The sequence below is a fragment of the Sycon ciliatum genome, chromosome 11, assembly GCF_964019385.1.
Source record: "Sycon ciliatum chromosome 11, ocSycCili1.1, whole genome shotgun sequence".
Taxonomy (NCBI): Eukaryota; Metazoa; Porifera; class Calcarea; order Leucosolenida; family Sycettidae; genus Sycon; species Sycon ciliatum.
The window spans coordinates 3,684,346-3,706,010 of NC_088653.1; the positions used below are offsets into that span (position 1 = coordinate 3,684,346).

General features: G+C 44.2%; 1 protein-coding gene across 1 annotated transcript in view; it reads left to right on the plus strand.

Moving 5' to 3' along the window:
• Window positions 1–8,011: 8,011 nt before the first annotated feature.
• The window catches only part of LOC135827626 (uncharacterized), a 30,693-nt gene continuing 17,039 nt past the window's right edge, over window positions 8,012–21,665 (plus strand). The window contains exons 1-3 of the mRNA XM_065340092.1: window positions 8,012–8,272; window positions 14,672–14,746; window positions 17,727–17,891. Coding sequence (XP_065196164.1) covers window positions 14,674–14,746; window positions 17,727–17,891 — 238 coding nt within the window. The 5' untranslated portion in view covers window positions 8,012–8,272; window positions 14,672–14,673. The remainder of the gene's footprint in view (window positions 8,273–14,671; window positions 14,747–17,726; window positions 17,892–21,665) is intronic.

Sequence of the window (21,665 nt, forward strand, 5' to 3'; positions counted from 1 at the left end):
AAAATATGTGAGCTCTGAAAACGCTCCGACTCGGAAACTGAAAACTCCGAGAAAGGTCAAATCTCACAGTGATGTCATCATGATGATGACTGTGTCTCCAATCACAAGATCGTGGGTTCGAATCTAGGTTTGGACACCCCGTTCTTTTTTTTCTTTCTAGGATGTAGATTAATGTATATTAGAGGGTTGTGATATACAGTAATGCTATCACTGATTGAAAAAATCATTGTGTAGTGTAAAGATGGAATTTGACCTGAGCAAACTCACTATCACCTATGATGGGAAGAAACTCAAGACTGAGAAACAACTCCGGTGGATTCACAAAAAATTAGATCAAAGAAAGAATCGGGAACTTCTCAAGCAACAGATTCGGAAGAATCGGAAGAATCGAAAGAGGAAACCGATTGTCACACCACCGTTCACAGTCTCAAAGTCAGTACCCAAAGGGATTCTGAAATCGTTCATCTATGAACCGAAAGAGAATCATCCAGATCTGTATATATTCTTTGATAGTATCAACATCCCACTGAGAACATTGATACAGAAAGAACTGGAAAATCTCAAGGGTGTGAAAGTCAGTCTGGCATTACAAGTAGAAATGGAGAAAGGAGACGACATAACAACCACAGACACACCATACTTCAGGAGTGGACCAATGACAGTCACAACATCTCATGAGATTGATGACGGTATTCGAACGGCACACTCACAAATTCATAGAAATATCGATAAGTGGATACAGAATGGATCAATCTGGCACATCAATCATATCGTCGGATTTTACGTTGATGTAGCAGCATATCAGCCAATGAGAGGTAAATCCTACATTGATCATAGTTACCGAACGAGCTCAAGAAAAAGAAGGCAATCAGCAATGTCAGTAATAAGGATGATAAATGTCTGATGTGGGCACTGCTCTCAGCTCTGTATCCAGCAAAGAAGCATAGTGACAGGGTAACTCAGTATACAGACTATAGCAACAAACTTGATCTGTTCGGAATCGATTTTCCAACACCACTGAGTCTAATTTCCAAAGTCGAGAAGCAAAACAGCCTAGCTATCAATGTCTTTGGGTATGAAGATAACGTGATCTATCCACTACTGCTGACAAAGAAAAGAGGTGAGAAAGTGATCAATCTTCTACTATACCAAAAAGAAGATCAGAATCACTACTGTTGGATCAAAGATTTCAGCAGATTGTGCTACGATCAGTCAAAGCATAAAGCCAGGAAATTCTTCTGTACAAGATGTCTCCAACCACACAACACAGACAAATCCCTGAGCAATCATCAGGAGTATTGTGATAATGTCACTGGATTATCAGCACACATGGTACTACCAGAACCGGACGACGATGGAAATCAACCAACACTGAAGTTCATTAATCATCACAAAATGCTACAAAGTCCCTATGTAATCTATGCTGACACTGAGGCACTGATCAAGAAAATTGATGGAGTGGAAAGCCAACAAACCAGCCGGGATTCACAACATGTTCCTTGTGGTTTTGGTTATGTCGTGGTACGTTCTGACGGAGTGATGACAAGTCAGTGTTTCTACCGGGGTGCTGATGCCATGGATGTATTCTTTGATAAACTCAAAAATGAGGAGAAGAAAATCCAATCAGCACTCAAAAATCCAGCACCGATGGATCTCACTAAGGAACAAGAAGAATTGTTCAGAGAGACAGAAGACTGTTGGATTTGTAAAAAGAAACTTGGTGAGGACAGAGTCCGTGATCACGACCACATCACTGGTGATTTCCGCGGTGCCGCACACAATGACTGTAACATCAAACTCAGAATTTATCCATACAAGCAGCACATCCCTGTGGTTTTTCACAACCTGAAAGGCTATGACAGTCATCATCTCATCGGAGCAATCGGAAAGACAGATGTTGAGACCGTCACATACACGGATAAGGATGGTGTGTGTAAGAGTAAAACTGTGGGTGAGATATCAGTCATTCCCAACAACATGGAGAAATTCATCTCATTCACATGGAGACAGTTCCGGTTCATCGACAGCTGCCAGTTTCTCAATGCGTCACTCGATAGACTTGTGAAAACGACACCAGATGACTCATTCACTCACACCAAGACGTTGCCAAACCATCAGCTGTTGATGAAGAAAGGAGCATACCCCTATGAGTACATGAACAGCTTCTCCAGGTTCGATGAGACTCAGCTACCAGCACAGAGTAAGTTCTATTCTTCACTGTCTGATGAGGGGGTGAGTGACGATGACTACAAACATGCTGAGACAATGTGGATGAAATTCGACTGTCAGACTCTTGGTGATTATCACGACTTGTATCTCAAGACCGACGTGTTTCTCTTGGCTGACATCTTTGAGAATTTCAGAGTAGAAGCTGTCAGAACGTATCAGCTGGATCCAGCAAATTACAACACTCTGCCTGGATTTGCCTGGGATGCTCTGTTGATGTACTCAGGTGTGTCCTTGGAATTACTAACAGACTATGATCAGCACTTGTTTGTAGAATCAGGAATGAGAGGTGGTGTGTCGATGGTCTCACAACGATATGCTGCTGCTAATAATCACTACCAGGAGAAATATGATGCTGATCAGCCATCGTCATTTATCCAGTATCTCGATGCCAACAATCTCTATGGTTGGGCAATGTCACAGCATCTCCCAGTGTCTGCTTTTCGGTGGAAGAAACCATCAGAGAAACTCCTGAACAAGATACTGAATACTCAAGATGATTCCTCATCGGGGTATATCGTCGAGTGTGATCTGGAATATCCCCACGAACTTCATGAGAAGCACAACGATTATCCAGTTGCTCCGGAACGTCTTTCCGTCAATGAGGACATGCTATCTCCATACCAGCAGGAGCTTGTTGATAAACTCAATTCTTCCGGAGTAGATGCTCTCAAACTTGTACCAAATTTGAGGGACAAGACAAAGTACGTTCTCCATTACCGAAACTTGAAACTCTACACTCAGCTCGGACTACGTTGTGTCAAAATTCATCGTGCTCTGAAATTTTCTCAGACACCGTGGATGAGAAACTACATCGAGAAGAATACAGACCTCCGGAAGAAGGCAAAGGATGATTTCTCTAAGGACTTCTATAAACTGATGAACAATGCGGTGTTCGGGAAAACTATGGAGAACGTTCGGAGGAGAGTCAACATAAAATTGTTGAGAAGTCGAGAGGAGAAGAAAATCAAACAGCTTGTTGCCAAACCAACGTACAACCGCCATGTGATCTTCAACGATGACCTGGTCGGGGTACAAAGTAACAGGACAAAGGTCGTCCTCAACAAGCCCATATATGTTGGGATGTTGATTTTGGATCTCTCAAAGACACTCATGTATGACTTTTACTACAATCACCTGAAAGTGATGTATGGCTCTGATGTGAGACTCTTGTAAACCGATACAGACAGCTTGGTTCTTCATTTCTTTACTGATGATCTGTTTGATGACATGAGTGAGTTTCTTGAGAAGTATGATACAAGCAATTATGATCAATCACATCCGTTATATTCCGAGAAAAACAAGAAAGTTGTTGGCCTGTTCAAAGATAAACTCGGTGGGAAACTGATCACTGAGTTTGTAGGACTTCGTTCCAAGATGTACAGTTACTATGGTGAGGAAAGTGGAAAAAGAGCAAAGGAGGTGAAAAAAGCAGTGCTCAAGAAAACTATCACACATGATGATTTCCGAAATTGTCTCTTGGATCAATCCGTGTTCCATCGAGAAATGACAACACTCCGGAGTCATAGTCACGTTATTTTCGGAGAAACGGTTAATAAGATAGCCTTATCACCATTGGACACAAAACGATACATCACAGAAGATGGATGTAGCACGTTAGCGTTCGGACACCATGAAATACCAAGATATCTGGCTGAGGAGGGGTTTGATAGCAGCATTTCATTCATGAGTTATGCTCCGGATATGATGAAGCAGTTCGTCCAGTGATTATGAGAAAGAAAAAAAGGAAAAAAAGGAAAAAGAAAGAAAGACAGTTTTTTACTTTTTCTTACACATTCGATTTTCTATAACTCTCCCATATGGCATCAAGTCTTTGTTGTGACTTTTTACACTTTGGAATGAATGGTTTGATCTTGATCACATCATCTTCATCATCAATGAGTTTCGAAAGTAGGAATGGATAACTCACTTTGACTTTTGTTATAGTGCACGAGTGACTTCCCACGAGGGTCCTCGACGTCTGTCTCACCGTCCAGGAGCGACACTGACTCACGCTGCTATCTGGTGCTCACGAGGTGTTTGTCGCGCTGAAAACGGAGCGTCTCTGTAAGTTTGTATCCCTGGTGATGGTCGTGTCTGGAGAGCACTATATAAGTGGTGCTCTTCAGGCACAATCTTCCTCAGCCTACTCAAGCTCCACTGATGAGGGGTGAATTCCCCGAAACACTGTGTATTGAGCAGGGAGTGGTGCTTTCTTGCAGGTTTGCCGAGTCGAAGGTTCGATGGACTTCTCGTGTGCTCTGGATGGCAGTCGTGAGTCAGTCAAGTGTCAAGTAAAGTCGGCGGAATAGCGCGAGCTCCGGTGTGGGGAGCAAACCCTTTTCTTACAAATAATCTACGTGGAGATATCGCCCTATCTCATTGCTCTCTACTTTATCAAAAGTGTGCGAACGTGTTGTATATGACATCATTTATGATCAAGTTCGCATTTCACTTTCGCCAGCACAGTCGGGCTTTTGTCGGGGTGACTCCACCAGGTACCAGGTTACCCGCCTCGTGCAAGACATCCATACCGCCCGGAACGCCCATTACCATGTTGGTTTAGTTTTCTTCGATCTCGCGAAGGCCTTCGACACTGTTTGGCACAGGGGTCTCTTAGCTAAGCTGCAAACAGTATATCGCATTGATGGCAAGGCTATCGGCTGGCTCTCATCGTATCTCTCTAACCGACATCAGCTTCTTCGCCTCTCAACAGTTTTATCGGAGCCTTTACCCGTTACTTCTGGAGTCCCCCAGGGTTCAATCCTTGGGCCACTGCTATTTCTCCTGTATATTAACGACCTCCCCGATATTGCCCCTGGTGTCAGCCTTTTCGCTGACGACACAGCTCTGCTTTGCTCCAATGCTTGCCCTATACGACTGCACGAAGCCATGCAAGATAACATTGGGAAAGTTATAACCTGGATGCATGATTGGAAGTTGCAGCCAAACGTTGATAACACGGCAGCTATGTACATTTCCCCTTCTCCCCCTTTCCTGCCACTTTGTTTTCCTTCTTCAAGTGTTGCTATTCGTATTGTTGAAGAGCATAAGCATCTTGGCGTTTTTATTGATTCTAAATTGTCGTGGTCACCCCATGTGCAGTATGTCTGCAAGCGCACAAGCTCCATCCTTGGGGCTCTTCAAGCCCGCTGCAGACATCTTCCTCTTTCTTGCAAACGCTTGTTTTATCGTTGCTATATATTTCCCTTACTTGACTACTGTGATACTCCTTGGTCTGGCATAACTACTACTGTATTGAACAAGCTAGAAACCCATAACCGCATGCTCCTTAAAATCTTATTTAGCAAAGATCGTCGCTTTCCCTCCGCTAGTCTTTACGAAATTGCCAAGATCAGTCCCCTTTCCACTCGACATAAGTACCACCTCTGTGTTCTCATACATAAAATATTACTAAATAAAATACCCTTGCATATGCAGGCTTATAATTGGTTCTCCGAAACACGGAATACCCGGAACTCACTCAGTCTCCCACGCGCTGCCTCCACCCTATTCACTAGATCCCCGATCTTTGCTGGCTATGTGTTTTGGGCAACATTACCAACGCAGGCCAAGACCAGCACGTCGATGGATAATTTTGTTGCTAAAATCTCTGCTCAGTTATAGGTTTCATGTATATCCTGCTGGTTTGTCTCCTCCTTTGCCTTCTTTGCCTCTTATTTGTATTCTTTTATATGTTTTACTGCTGTGGTTGGCTTTCACCCTTGTCTCAGTTTTATTGGCCGTCATCATGATGTGCCATGAGATAATGATATAAATACAAATACATAGATAAAAGTTTAATAATAGCTATGAAAAGTATGAATGCCACTGATGATCGGAGCGTGAAAATCGATTTTGGAAACACACAAAACCAAACCTTGAACAAATTGTCATGTTGCGTGGTGATGTCTGCGGCATTCATACTTTTCATAGCTATTTTATTATTTATTCTTCTTTTACTAGGGAATTCCCAACAGGCATCGGCGCCTTTTTACAGGAAACCCTAGGTATAATTTGATGGATGAGCGAAATTCAGCTGGTGAACTAGACACGCGGCATCCGGGGGATGAGTAATGACAAGAGTAGGGGGGGGGGGGGGGGGGGGGTTATGTACTCTTGGTAATGAGTATGCGACATTTGGACAGTGCAATGTAATGCCCATGGTCTCGTTAACAGTAGTAAATGGTAGCAGGAGTACATGAAAACCAGAGTGTGCAGCATGCTAGCTCGGTTGGGCTGCTGTCACGGCGGAATTCCGTGATTACATCATTTTTAGTGATGTAGTGCATACAAGCAGCTTTCAAGCAGCAGGTCACTGCAGCTCAGTTGTACGCACTACGCCATTTTTCGCCTCAGATCTGCGCCAAATATGATGTAATCACAGAATTCCGCCTTGCACGCGTGACAGACACTCATAGAAGAAAAGGCCCCAAGCTGGCAGCACCTTTGCATGTCGGTAGGCAATCTTGTTAGGTAACGATTTCTTGTGGAGCTGTTGTGCTCAATCTTAGGCTGCGTTCTTATATTCTCTAGCTTCTAAAAGAAGAAGAAAAGAGAAGTCGAAGAAACTGGGATTACTCAAGAACGGGTCTCGAAGAATTCGGAGATATTTTGCACATGTCAAGCAAAATGAAGCGTCAAAGGGGCCGCGATCTTGAGTGATGAATGTATGTGCGTATGCGAAAAGGGAAATGCGTACACTCATGATGAACACGTGGCTTTCAGTCGTAGTTCGCATGCGCTAATCCCAAACCGCGGGAATCTCCAAGTTTCAACAACTTCTGAAGCTTGGAGAGCTTGGAGAGCTTTGGAGAGCCTCCTAAAAGTCGGAGAGGATATAAGAACAGCTCTCGAACTTTTCGGAGAGTCTCCAACTTTTCCGAGAGGGTTTAAGAACCCACCCTTACATTTCAATTGAGTGTTCTATGTACATGCATTTCCCGGGTTGTCTTTTTGCGTTGACTCTTTGCTTCATGGTTTCACGCGATTGTCCCCATCTGTGTTGTGAGTGAGTTGTAGCCTTGCCGGTAACCAGTACCCATTCATGGCTAGCCTACGTACCGGAAGTATTGCCAACTCCGGCCCACACGTACACATTCCACTATTTACGGCCCTGCTAGGATCTAGGAGGAGCTGGCAAAGTTCTGAAGCGCGCGGGCACATCATATTTGGCATGGGTCCTCTTGAAGACAACAGCTGTCGGATAACGCGAAAAAGCACCATTGAAGACTACGAAACCCATATTTCTATGTTACGACAAGGCCTTTACTTTCCAAGTGTCTCTTTCTGCCCTAGACTGTTCCGTGCATCTCAAAGAATATTTTATAGTCTTTGGTATAAAATAGTGGATGACAAGCGACCCCGTTTATGGAAACGTATCGGTACTGCGACCCGTAGTCGCCGCTGTACGCGTTTTGCTCGGTTAGTTGTACAGGCCGCAATGCGCATAACATCAAATTTAGCTGCTGACCGATATGTTTCTTCGAAGCTTTTACAGGCAAAGCCGTCTATTTTACGGACTCATGGGTTTAAGGTGCACAAATGCAGTGTTGCCAAAACAGCCCTTCCAATGCCGAAGTAACTTTATGGACATTGCGTATTTGGGCAAGAATGTACGTTTTAAGACACGCTGCGCTGGGAGCGTAAAGTTGACTGCGGCGCGCGGGGTTGTAGGCAGCAGGATATTGCATGCAGTTGGATGTTGGTCACAAATCACGAACAAGAAAATGGATTTGAGAAATTAGCTGTCTCAGTTGTAGGTAACACATGCAAATGAGTCCGGCGAGAATATTACGCCTGGAGTTCCAGCTGTCTAGCACCAAGCGGGTGATTCAAGCATGTGATCTGGAGGACTTTATGAGTTCTAGTGTGATGCATTGAGAGGGAGCCGGCACTGTGGTGGAAGTGGTGCGTTGTAGAGTGAGGGAAAGAGAGCGTGCCAACGACAAGTGTCTTCGTGACTATAGCCGCCGTCCAGCTTCTGCTATCAATGCCAGCGTCACGTTTGCCTCTGCGTGACTGACTGCTCCATGCGGACTTGCAGGTGAGCTGCATGTATCTGCATGTATGCTGTCTGTACATTTCCCGGGTGTGTCGATTTGTCTGATCACGCTCAGCTGGCCTGCCTGCCCGTGTGCCTGGCAGCCGGCCTGCTTCTCTCGGAAGCAATTACGACTACTTACACCCCCCCCCCCCCTCCCTTCGTCTCCGTAGTGTATCCATACTTGTAACCCCTCGGCATTGGAGCTAGCATTCTCCAACAATTACAACAAGACCCTTTCAAAAATAGAACCGTGAAGAAATTATCCCAGTACATTTGTACCTCATACCAAACACCAAACAAGGTTCATCATTTTGTTCAAGACGACAAGCCAGCATATTAGACTCAAGGCTGGTTTCTGCTCTTGGAAAATGATAATTTTTGTTCTTCCAACGTAACGTCTTAGTATAGCTGTTGCCTTAAACTATCGTAGTTGCCATCTGAATGGCGATGCACTCGGAAGGGTCACTAACACATGAAGTGCAGAGGAAATGCGAGATTAATTTTATATACGAGGTTATGCCAAAGATCGTTGTACAGTGGCCAGTAGCACTAGTCAGGGTTCACAGCAATCTGGTGTATTTATGTGTGTATTTATTTATGCATCATCTCCTGGCTCGCCATAAGACGGTCACTAGTGAGAATTTCTAGAAAAGAAAAAGTACCAAGGAACTACAAGTTAGGCCATAATGTCCACTAACACCACCAGTTACTAAACAATCAGCTCATGCCAAAACGTCCTATATTGTCGTGTAACTTGGAACCTTCCAAGTTGGAAGGGTGTGTTGCAGTGCAGATCCAAGATGTGCTAGAGCTCTTAGTCAGTTAGTTGGAGAACGTCAGTACCGTCGGTCAGTGCCGTGCAATGTTATGGGATGAGCTGATTGTTAAGTAACTGGTGGTGTTAGTGGACATTATAGCGTAACTTGTAGTTCCTTAGTCCTTTTTCTTTTCTAGAAATTTGTCCTTGGCTCCCCATCCAAGTCCAATAGCGAGAATGAGGAAATGTGGCAAAAACCATGGTTACGTGTACTGTATGAATACATTTAAAATGAGAGGGAATTGCGTGTACTATCAAATCCCTCATTGCGGATCGCATACATGTCCAGAGTGCCGGATGAAATTCGACCCAAAGAGCATATTCGATGCCTTCAACTTCCAGGGCTCTTGACGCCCTGGAAGTGCTAAGACCAGGGCTGGACATGCACAATTCACATGCAGTTATGTAATCGAATCTGGGCGTTACATTGGGTGGGATGTCTGTGCGTTCAATTGAACATGTACACATCCAAGCACACATGCACGAGTGCAGCGGCCTACTGCCGTGGACATGGAAATGCGGTCGAACATCTAGCGGCCCAAGGGTGCTAGCCACACAGCCTTGAATATGCATACAGTGCTTTGACTCAGTTATGCGCTGCAGCGTGCTGGTCGTATTGGATCAGTACGTACACTACAGGCAAAGTTCTGTTGGCACTGAGGGCGCCGGTCCCGGTCGTTCGACTGGATTTCCATGTCCAAACCAGTACTAGGTGGTTATACGGTATGATCGTGTAGTATGTGGGAGTCCACCCGCGCATCGCCCACTCTTCATGATCTATGGTTGATACCCTGCTGAGATCATGATCACGCGGTTACTGTGTACCCGATACAATGCGAACAGCAGAGCACGCACATAGATACACAACTAGACGCTCAACACATTGCACGCAAATGCACTCGACCACGTTCTTTCATGCTCTTAAGGAATGGGATACTGTATAAGCAGAAAATTTCGTCGGTCAATAATTTCGTCCAACTCCAAAGAAGGGGAGTTCGTCCGGTTGTAAATTTCGTCCAAGGATCATAAGAGTGTATTGAAAAGCTGGACAAATCGATAATAGTCCGGCATTTAATTTAGTCCAACGGCTCGTTGGACGAAAACGACGAAATTAAACTCCAGACGAATATTTGTGCTTGTACAGTACTCTATGCTCTCAACTTGGTTCTCATAGAATCACAAAACCTCATTTTCATTATTTTCTTTATTGAAAAACCACAAACCTTCAGACATGTGTATGTGCACATGATATACAGTGTACATACGTATGCATAGAGAAGGCAGCACAGAAACCTCTTGTCGGTCACTTGACTTGCAAACGCCTACCACACGTCCATACATGCACGCACGCACACACACATACACACACACACACACACATGCACGCGTGCACACCTCAGACCTCAGACCTCAGACATGCCCATCGCGGAAGCGATGATAGCGAACAGCTATGTTAGACATAGCAACTTTTGCTGGGATTACACCATTCAACAGCTTGCAAGGCTGATGAATTGACCGCCACTATTTTTAGCCTGATATCCACCACACAGCTGTTTGAAGTGACCTTTTCTGGCCAGTGAATCCCTATTTTTCATTTGCGTGCACACACACACATAGACACACACACACACACACACACACACACATACCGTTAAGTCCGCTGCAAACGCACACCCCATTTTTGCAAAATCAGCCGGCCTGTACGCACTGACCCCATGCACTGTCACCCCTACCGTACGAAAGTGCACCTCACACCGTAGTGCGAAGACCACATTCCTACAGTAAACTATGTCCACTTTCCTGGTTTCAAAATCTCGTTGGGCACTAGCTACCAGCTAGCTACTAGAGATTTTATCATGTTGTTTTTTCTCAAATTCAAACGGGAGTTTCTTCCGAATAACTAAGTAGCGAAGAACAGAGTGTTGCAGGAACCATCTACACCTCTCGCTGTGTTTCAAGCCATCATTTCCAAACCATGCAACCCGCAAAGGCAAGGGTTTTTCTCGACCACTTCAGAGTTTTCAACAAGTTACAATTAATTAGCAGGGACTTTGTAGGTGTAGCTTCTGTGATACCCCCCCCCCCCCCCCCCCCCTGCAAAGTGTTCAACTTACAACTGCAATACTGCGAACGGTCAAGTCGTTGAATGACGCTTCGTCCAAACAATCACCGTTCCGTTCTAAAAGCCCGACATGATGGCACAGCAGAAATTTCATGATTTGAAAACAAGATGGATTCCACAGCATGACCACATGGAGAGCCGAACAAATAACGAAGACGACTACTTTATCGAATGAAAGGAAATCTCGACCGAAGTTTTCTTTACAGCAAGATAAGAACATTCGCTTTTGCTGAGCCTCCTGGTAAGACATAGGCAGTTTGTAGGCATAAAGCCCGATTCACAATACAACTTTCTGCGACGTGACACACGATTTGCGACAGTTGCGACAAGAAACTGCCTGTCGCGAGCTGTCGCAAGCTGTCGCAATGCACCTGTCGCAGAAGTTGAAGAAAGTTCAACTTTTGCGACATGCGACACGCGACATACACAAATGGAGTACGGTTTCGACCCTGGGTGCACGTGCAGTGCACGTGCATAGTACTACTTGTGCATGATCTGAGGCCGAGGATGTCGCAAACATGAAGAATATTGTGAAGCGTGTGTCGCTGTCGCAGCTCATCGCATGTGTCGCAAGTCGCTTGTCGGGTCGCAGAAAGTTGTATTGTGAATCGGCCTTTACAGTCGTTCTCGTACTCATTCGACCATCATGCGCATATGCCAGCTTTCTACAACTATATTGACCTGAAAAAGACGAAAATAGTATGGACCCGCTGGGTTGGGCGTTTGCTGGGAAGTGAGCGTTTGCAGTGGACTTTACGGTACACACACAAATACACACGCACTCAATATGATACGAAAGACTCTGAAAAAATACAGATGTACCCCATTTTTTTTGCACCGCAGTATAAAGGCCGATACACAATACAACTTTCTGCGACGCGACATGCTACTTGCGACACATGCGACGAGCTGCGACAGGGACACACGGTTCACAATATCCTTCATGTTTGCGACATCCTCATACACAAGTAGTACTATGCACGTGCACTGCACGTGCACCCAGGGTCGAAACCGTACTCCATTTGTGTATGTCGCGTGTCGCATGTCGCAAAAGTTGAACTTTCTTCAACTTCTGCGACAGGTGCATTGCGACAGCTTGCGACAGCTTGCGACAGCTCGCGACAGGCAGTTTCTTGTCGCAACTGTCGCAAATCGCGTGTCGCGTCGCAGAAAGTTGTATTGTGAATCGGGCTTAAGCCAAATCCACTTTTAGTTTCCTAAGTGTGTGCAGACTCCACTGTAGCCACCTTATCTTTCACACCGTTATACACCACTACTCAAAAACGGCCTCTTGGCTACAAATTTTTCCAAAAATAATAAATTCTATAATAGTTAATAATAATAATCGACGTGGAGACAACAATTTTATAATAGCAATAAAGAGAACAAACTCTGCAGTCATCGCCACACTACAACGAAGTCATGAAAGTTTACCAGAATTAATTTTCTTGTCACATTCATCAGTGGAAAGTCGTCACTGAAGAGTAACCATGCTGAACAATGATTAAATAAACATTCAATGATGTGTTACGAGAACAAAATACAGTGCCAAAGTAGAATGAGGGAAGGTGAGACAATAGAAGTGAAGTGAGAGCTACATGTAAGTGCAACGGCGGGTGAGAAACTAATAATTATAACGCTAAAACGGTGTAGTGAGACAAACATTCATGCTGTGCACCTACGATCTTTGTAAGCAAAAGAAACATGTAGTTGCGTTAAAATTGTTTTCGTAGGTGCACAGCTTGAATGTTTGTCTCACTACACCGTTTTAGCGTTATAATTATTAGTTTCTCACCCGCCATTGCACTTACATGTAGCTCTCACTTCACTTCTATTGTCTCACCTTCCCTCATTCTACTTTGGCACTGTATTTTGTTCTCGTAACACATCATCGAATGTATATTATAATCATTGTTCAGCATGGTTACTCTTCAGTCATGACTTTCCACTGATGAATGTGACAAGAAAATTCATTCTGGTAAACTTTCATGACTTCGTGTTAGTGTGGCGATGACTGCAGAGTTTGTTCTCTTTCTATAATAGTTCAATTTTGTTTCAGTGTCCTTTAGTACAACGACGATTCCTGATGAGTGTTGCACGAAAACTTGTTTGAACTTGTTCGAACCCTTATTTTTTCTCTACACTATTTCTTCATATTTTCTTCGTTTTATTGCACGTTGACCCGCCGTTTTACATTGCATGAATAAAGTGTACACAAGTGTCGATTCAGCTTGTCCTATTGATTGTGGTCATCAAAATTTATGGTTTCCTCGCCGTTTGTTCAAAAGTAAACAAAATCCCAATTTTCGGGCTGCCCATCTTCAAGAATTTATTCCTGAAGATGGGCCGAAAATTCGGACTTTATTATTTTTGGAAGAATTTGTAGCCAAGAGACCATGTTTGAGTAATGGTGTATAAAGCGGGATTCACAGAAGCTTTTTTTGCGATGCGACGCGCGATGCAACGTGATCTGTGACGGACGTGTGCGATACGAACTCGCAAAATACCATTCATAGAAGAAGTCAGCGATGCGACAATGCCTTGCTGATTTGGCGCGGAGTTCAATGCAGGTGGGTACGTCACCATAATATTCGCGCGGTTTGGTACAACTTGTACAAATTTAAAGGCCACTCTTGAACCTTTGTACAACTTTGCTGTAGAAAAGGTCCAAATAGTACGCCAAATCGCTTGTCGCATCGCAAAAGTGGAGCCAAGCTCAACTTCTGCGATGGCCCAGTTGCGGCAGTTGAGTTGGGTGCAAGACGGCTGCGGTTAGCGCAATGCCCGGTTTTGCGGCTGTCGCATCGCGTGTCGCATCGCAAAAAAAGCTTCTGTGAATCTCGCTTAACTGTGTGAAACCATTTTTTGTTTGTTTTAAATCCAACATTCTACTCTCTATACCACTATTGAAGGCACGATCCTGGTGTAAGCCTCGTTTCGTTACTTTTAAAGGTACACAGTGATATAAACATGTCATATCTATGACCTTTCCCCGTCAAAATGTATGTGACTCTTGAGTTGTGGATATTTGAAAGTCACGGGCCGTGTCCCGTTCCGAATAGCCTCGATGAACAACACATGAGAGGAAAATTTACTGACTTTTGTAAGATGAAAGTACTAGGTTGGGGGAATATCCGTGCCCGGGCTAATCTAAACCTCAGCCACTGTTTCTGTTGCAGCTCTTAGGGTAAACCTTTCTAATTGTCCGCAAACTCCCGAAAACTTGACGTAATGTAAATATAAATTTGAATTTGATTCGCAGTGAAGAGACCGTTTTTGTAAATTGGAGCGAAAAGAGAAATTTCCTCCAAGCTCTTAGGTTGGTATTTCTAATTCTGTTCTTGTGTTGTCTGTTCCTGTCTTTTCCTTATTTTTCCCTGGCTGCATGGTGTTCTGCTACACTGCAACCTGGCTGGTGAAAATCTGATTGTTTGCTCGCCTCCGATGAACACGATCCAAGAAATGCTCCACCTGATCTTGTCGACTGTGTTGATTTCAACAATCATAACAGGCACGGCTGCACCTGCGAAATCAGGTAAGGATGAAAATGATCTCTCAAGGGTAACTTGGAAGCTGGTCACCCGACAAAAAAACGTATCATGTTCATTGAGGTATGAAAAGCATCAAAGTTGCAGACATGGAGGCAGATATGCCTGTTTGTTGTACGACTTTAAATAAATCCAACCAACCAACCAACCAACATGACTATGCAATAAGCCCACTGCGCAATGACTTATTTTGAACAGTAAGCACCCCACACAGCCACCTGGTCCTGGTCGTCTGGGGTGTTGAACAGTGTGCTGCTGATCCCATTACTCATACCTTCCATATTGGGTAATGCACCATGGGCTTATGTTATAAGGTCTTTGAATTGAGTACAGTGTATTCACTGCACAGAAGTGGGGATTCATGAAATCCAAACTGTAGATGACAGTAATAATAATAAAAATAATAATAATTCAAAGGAACAGTAGGGGAAGTGAACTGCCGGAAAAGAGAAAAAATCGCCAAACCCACCAGAACTCGAACCCGGGACCTTGCTTGTCATGAGCAATGCTCTAACCACTGAGCTATGGGACCGGGCTGAACCTAGAAGACGCTGACAAGGTTTTCACTCCAAAGGCAGCTCACAACACGTGCCACACATACTGATGGCACTTGGGTCTTTCTCCCTCCCCCAGGGGACCAACCACGGTCAGTTTCTGGACCCTACCAGAAGTGAAAGAGAGTGATAAATTTTTGAAAGGATTGGGAGAACTTCAAACTTGTCAGCGCCTACTAGGTTCAGCCCGGTCCCATAGCTCAGTGGTCAGAGCATTGCTCATGACAAGCAAGGTCCCGGGCTCGAGTCCTGGTGGGTCTGGCGATTTTTCTCTCTTTTCCGGCAGTTCACTTCCCCTACTGTTCCTTTGAATTTGAAGTTCTCCCAATCCTTTCAAAAATGTATTGGGTGGTGTGCTGCTTTGCTGCCTCGAATTGTAGTTAGACCGCTTTGTCAAATCGCCTACTGGTCTCGTCATCGTCAAGTGACAATCGACATTCTTTGTTCCGTTGGGACTGTAGCTTGTGCTCGTTTTCGTTGCGCTTGTCTTCCACTCTTTGGTCTTTCCATAATCTTGAACCTTCCAAGTTGGAAGGCTGTCGGTTAGCGCTACGGGAATGTGTTGAAGCTAGGTGTCAGGACGTCGAATGTCTCAGTACTCTGTCAGTTTTGTGCCTAGTTGTTGCACTTTCTGACTGTATATAGTATCTAGTTACAGTGGTGGAGAGTTACTCTTAACTGGTTTCAATATGTCCTTTTTCTTTCTACTACTAATAATAATAACTTTGTTAGGATGACCCAAAGGCTGACCGCCTATCGCTACTTTTCCCACATTAGGCAGATTGAGAATATTATGTTGCTGGAATTATGGCAGGTGCGGGACAGAGTTATTTGTAATAGGGAATCTCTGCAATACTACTTGTTTTGGAAATCCTGCTGCCTTGCAGATTGTGGTAATCATTTGAATAGAAAAGAGTATGGGGCTTTAGGAAATATAGTGCCCATCTCGGAATTTTAACCTAGGAATCTGTATCAACACAAGCCCTACAAATAAATACTCTTTTACTGCGAAAAATATACCTTTTATCAAAATGCAACTCCTACAGTAGGGCAGATGTGCTAAAAATCATAAAATCTCGAGTTCATTCACCACCCGCAGAGTGCCCAATTTCCCGATGGTAAAGGCCGTGATACACGGACAGAGAGACAATCACTTTATTAATGCGATTAATAGTATAAGGGGCCGTCCGGGGTTACCGATTGTTTTTACAAAACGAAAAGTTTTAGTATTTTTCAGCCCCCAACCACCCACCCACCTTTTCTGCAGGTAAAACGAATTCCAATAAAATATTGATGTCAATTTTCGACACCCAGAAGTAACTGGGCATTCTCCATCAGCATTCAATAATTGTTTTCAAAACGAAACTCCATCAAACCCACCCACCCACAAACGAAAACATTTCGTTTTGAAAATATTATTCGTAGCCTTGGACGGCCCAGTGAAGCGGACATTAAAAATGATGAATGAGAATACATGTATCTAAAATGGTTGTTCCTAATCGATTTTCTTGAGACTATCATCAGGGAAAATCGTCTCACAATAAAGGCTATACGGAGAAACAAACTACTTATAGGTGATCGGAGAGACAATCAGTTGCGGTTTTCATCAGTTGAATCAATTGTCTGACGAAAAGGTGACAATTATATTGCACACATCCCGACATTTGGTGGTTTTGCTTCTTTGTGGATACTAGTAAAGCTAGAATAAGGGGCCATTGCACAAGTTTTTCAACTTTTTTGTCCAGCATAGCAAGCTATGTTCGTTTCAGAGGGAGGGGAGGGGGTCCTAATCCGAAATGAACGATGTTCGTATCAGGGAAGAAAAAAACCCTCTGCGACTACCAATAACAGGTTCATCTCGAGAGCTGCAGTGCAAAAAGGGATAAACCAATTTTCATCTCTTTTCGGCTAATGGCCAAAAGAGGATTCTTTTGATGTGCGGTTTGTAACAATATCCATATTTGGGTTCCATTATTGAAATGGCTGTTTCCTATTTTGAATGTGAAACTTCTGGTGTCCCCAGACCTTTGGCTGACATAGAGCTGAAAATCAGATATTCTCTTATTTGGCGCTTTGAGGCCATTCGCAAATATAGATACTATTAACTTTTATTTAGAAACAAAAAACTAGTGGTTTATGGGAGGGGGGCGGATAGCCCCTCTCTGTGTGTGGAAAATAAATATCGATGAATAATTTGTATGTTTGGGCATGTCCAGAGAAAAAAATAAAATATAACGATACTATGTACCGTTGGTATGTATTCGTTTCTCAGGGAGGGGAAGGGAGGGTTGAAGAGAAATGACTAGTTTGTGTTTCAGAATAAATATCAGTATTTGTGGATGGCCTCTTTAACAAGGAGGTTTGTATTTTCACTATTCGTCTTTTCTTTGTCATTGCTCCATGCTCATTGCAGCTGTGACATGCCAAGTGCCACACATCGCTAATGGCACTCGCCTCAGCAATGTCCTCCGCTGGAACGAAACGGTCAGGTTCTCGTGTCACGCTGGTTTCCACGAGGGCGGTCTCTCGGCTAGATGTGATGCTGACGGTAATCTGACGCAGACGCCGACATGCAATGGTATGTATTAACAAGCTTTAAATGTTACCCCCCCCCCCCCCCCCGACAACCACCACCATTCGCTATCATATTATTCGGCTATACTCTAATTTCAGAAATTTTTGGTGCTCAATATTTTCGGTATGAGGGCAACAGGCTAGGTTAGGTGAACAGAAATTTTCGGTACAGAGAAGCAGTTCCCTATTGGATTATGTGTGTTAGTGTTTGTTCGGTGTATTGAAATTTTAGGTGTGAAATAGACGCACTGAAAGTACCGAAAATAAAAGTACACTGAACATTTGTGAAATTACAGTAATCACGTTTGACTTTGCAAAATGCTGTAATACTGTAATACTAGGTGTTTTAAAGTCCATTAAAGTTAACGATCTCTGGATTTCTGTGGGTTAGCGATGAGAAATTCTAATGAATTCTGGCTCAAAAATGGCACATGACTGTACAAGTACATATCGTTTTGCACATAACGACTTCACATGTTAACGATTCTTTCAAATTCGTTAACTCGTTGGGATATGAATGTTCGTTTACATTTTGAGAGATGTGCACAACGAAACTTCGCAAGATTTCGATCGCCCGGGTTCGAGTAACGAAAGTTGTCCCAAAGATCCGTCCAAACGCGACCCAAGCAGAGCAGATCTACGAAAATATGTTTCGTAACGTTCAATACTAAAATACTGATATTTTGCAACTCCCTGTATTGACCCTCCGTACCCGCGTGCGGACACGCACCGCTTCGAGCTACTACAAAAAGGTTTACATGCTGTGCGCCACCTCACGAGTTACGAATATGATCCCGCAATTTGCTTTGTTTTGCACGCGTGAATTTCCTTGCGCAGAACAGAACAAGAGTTTTTTTTCGATTTCGCGGGCGCGCGCGCACGCCAGCACACAGGCAGGTAAAAAGGAGAAAAAATGTGAAGCACAACCGCCGGACCGCGAATGGCGAGTATCAGTGGAGCCGCGCTCCTCCGCTGCATGCAGCCAAGTGCCGCGGAGTAGCGGTGAAACCAGGCCCTTAGCAACATGACTATCAGCGCATGACTATCAGCACATGACTATCAGCGCTGCAAAGTACCGCACCAGCAACTCAGCGACCTAAAGTAGACGCATAATTTTGTAGTTCGGATAAGTTCAGCACAACAGATTGCAGCGCGATAACGTGCAGTGCTACGAAGTACAAAACGATCAAGCCGGTGGCGAAGTCACCACTTGTACGGTCATAGCCACTGCACCCGCCATGCGCGGTACCGCGGTCGTGCTCCACATTTTTTTGATGACGTTTTACCTGTCGGTGCGGGGGCATGCGCACGATGAAAAAAATGCTCGTGTTCTGGCCTGCGCAATGAGTTAATATTTGAATTTTAAAATTCTCGCGTATACACGCCAAGTTGTTGGGAGACGATTTTTCCAGGACACACGAAGACCTGAGGTTGAAAACACGATAAGCCTTATGCACGTTGTACAGATGTACGAAGCTTTCTGCACTAGGACCATAGGTCTGCACAGACCCGGCTTGGTGTTTATGTTGCGATATGCATGCACATTTGACCAAACTTAGCCTCATAATCAACGGCAGACAACCTCTTTTCCAATTTCTTCACTTTGGTTAGAACTAATGTTTAGCTGTAGGTAGATCTTTGTCAGAAAAAGTGTTCGTATGAAATGCCTTTAACCCTTTGTCCTTTTGCCCAAAATGTATGCGAGGGGTACCTACTTCAACAAATCCACTCACCATACCCAAGCAGCTGATATTTTGTATGTACACTTTATGTTTTCCTGAAAGCTTATGATAATTGTGAACTAAAAATGCCGTTTGGGTTGCATTCCTCAGGTGGGCGTGGCTAATCAAGAGTATCAAAAATGATTTTTTGGCAAAAATCGGCAAAATTCAAAGTTCAAGTTCTTTCCTATGTATAAATAATGTGCAATTTGTACAAGTGTGACCTGGAGTAGCACCACTGGCATGTTGGACAAACACAGAGCATTAGCCAGAGGAGCGACAGTGGCGACAGGCTCGACGTTTCGGCCCCGTGTGGCGACTCTCCTCGCTCTGCGCGGCTGTCGACCATGAGTTTGACGGCGCGCAGGTGACGGAGATCTGGACCTCTCTGGGATTGAACTGCGCTCCCGCTCCACGTGCTGCGGCACTCTAGCTGGCCCTGCTGCTCCACAACGGGTAAGACACGGCGGTGGTACACTCTCCTCACCACTCGAGTGCTGTTCTGCCGATCCTGCACTCAAATCGGAGTGGTCGACATGTCCGACAGTTGGGTCGACGGGCCGACGGCTACAACATCATAGTCCGCGTCGTTACCAAAATCAGAATCAACCCCTTCAACTAAGGCTTCGTCCAGTTCGTCCTCGTCATCAGAGGACATAGGATTGTCGCTCGGGTCACTCCAGCTATCCTCAAACAAGCGCTTCATCTGCATCAAGCGACCTGCGTGCTGCCATGTCGGAAATTACGGCGCAAGCAAACTTCGACTTTGATTTCCTGAAATTTTTCAAATGGCAACTAGCCCCAGCGACCCGTGCATCATCCTCTACATAGCATAGGCTGTGTGCACGTGAATTTTCATGTGGATCGGGTGATCCGCATAGCTTCCAGGTCGCTTTGAACATGCGTGGGTTGAACCGTACACAGGTGTACGGTTCAAGTATGGGCGAAAGGACAAAGGGTTAAGGCCCATTTATTACAGTCGACCTACCCTTATAAGGATATTTGCGTCAGACCAAGAAATATTGTTGTAAGGGTAATATTGTTATAAGGGTAACTGGTTCATTTCATATATGTACATGTACGTCATAATGCATGGATTTTGTTCATTTTTTACACTCTTCATAGCATAGAGAACTGACGTACATGCGTATAACAAACACAGCAACACGATTGGAGACACAGCAAGGTGCCCATTGGTGCCCCCATTGTATTTCAACATGTCCCAGCGACTTATCAAGTGAAGCTTGCCCTACCTGGATAGTGGGCTCTATACATTCCCTGCTAGATATTGTTATAGAATGGAAAATGTCGATCGGTCAGCCCATTTTATATCGTTCTAGGGGTAATATCGTTATAGCAATATTGTTATAGAGGTAAGCCATTGTATACACAAGGCAATGGAGTGATTTTGGTTTGGCAGAAAAATATCGTTATAAGGGTAATATCGTTATAGAGGTTATCGTTATTAGCGCAGGTCGACTGTAGTTGGATACATTGTTTACTAGTACCTGTCTGGTATATCAATAAATTGGCGTTGGGATACATGGCGCTGAGGTATGTGGTGCTGAGATCCAAGGCACTGAAAAAGGTCGCGCCGATGTTTTTGGCCTGAAAACCATGGCGTTGCAATATTTCACACTGAATAATACACTGCTTACTTTTAAGGTGCCGAGATGGTCGTGAACAACTAGTTGGCGCTGAATTTCAGGGCGCCGAAATGGCATGGAATCAAAGAAAGTAAAAAAAATAACTTATAGTAGGGTGAAACCCCCAAAAAGGTGATACTAATTGGATCTTCCTTATTCAGCCATTGGAACTGTTTTTCCAATGTGGAACTCATGTATTCTGCATTGTTTATATACTGTTTGAGATTGTAGTTGATGGTGCCACAACCAGCTCGCTTGAACGTGAAACCCCAGATCAGTGGATATATATAAGAACTGTAAAGTCGGCCGTATTCCTGTAGAATCCAATGCAAGGGCTAGGCTTCTACTCACACCGGACTTCTATTCAAACCATACATTTCTATGTGTGTCAACAATTGAACCCGTCTTATC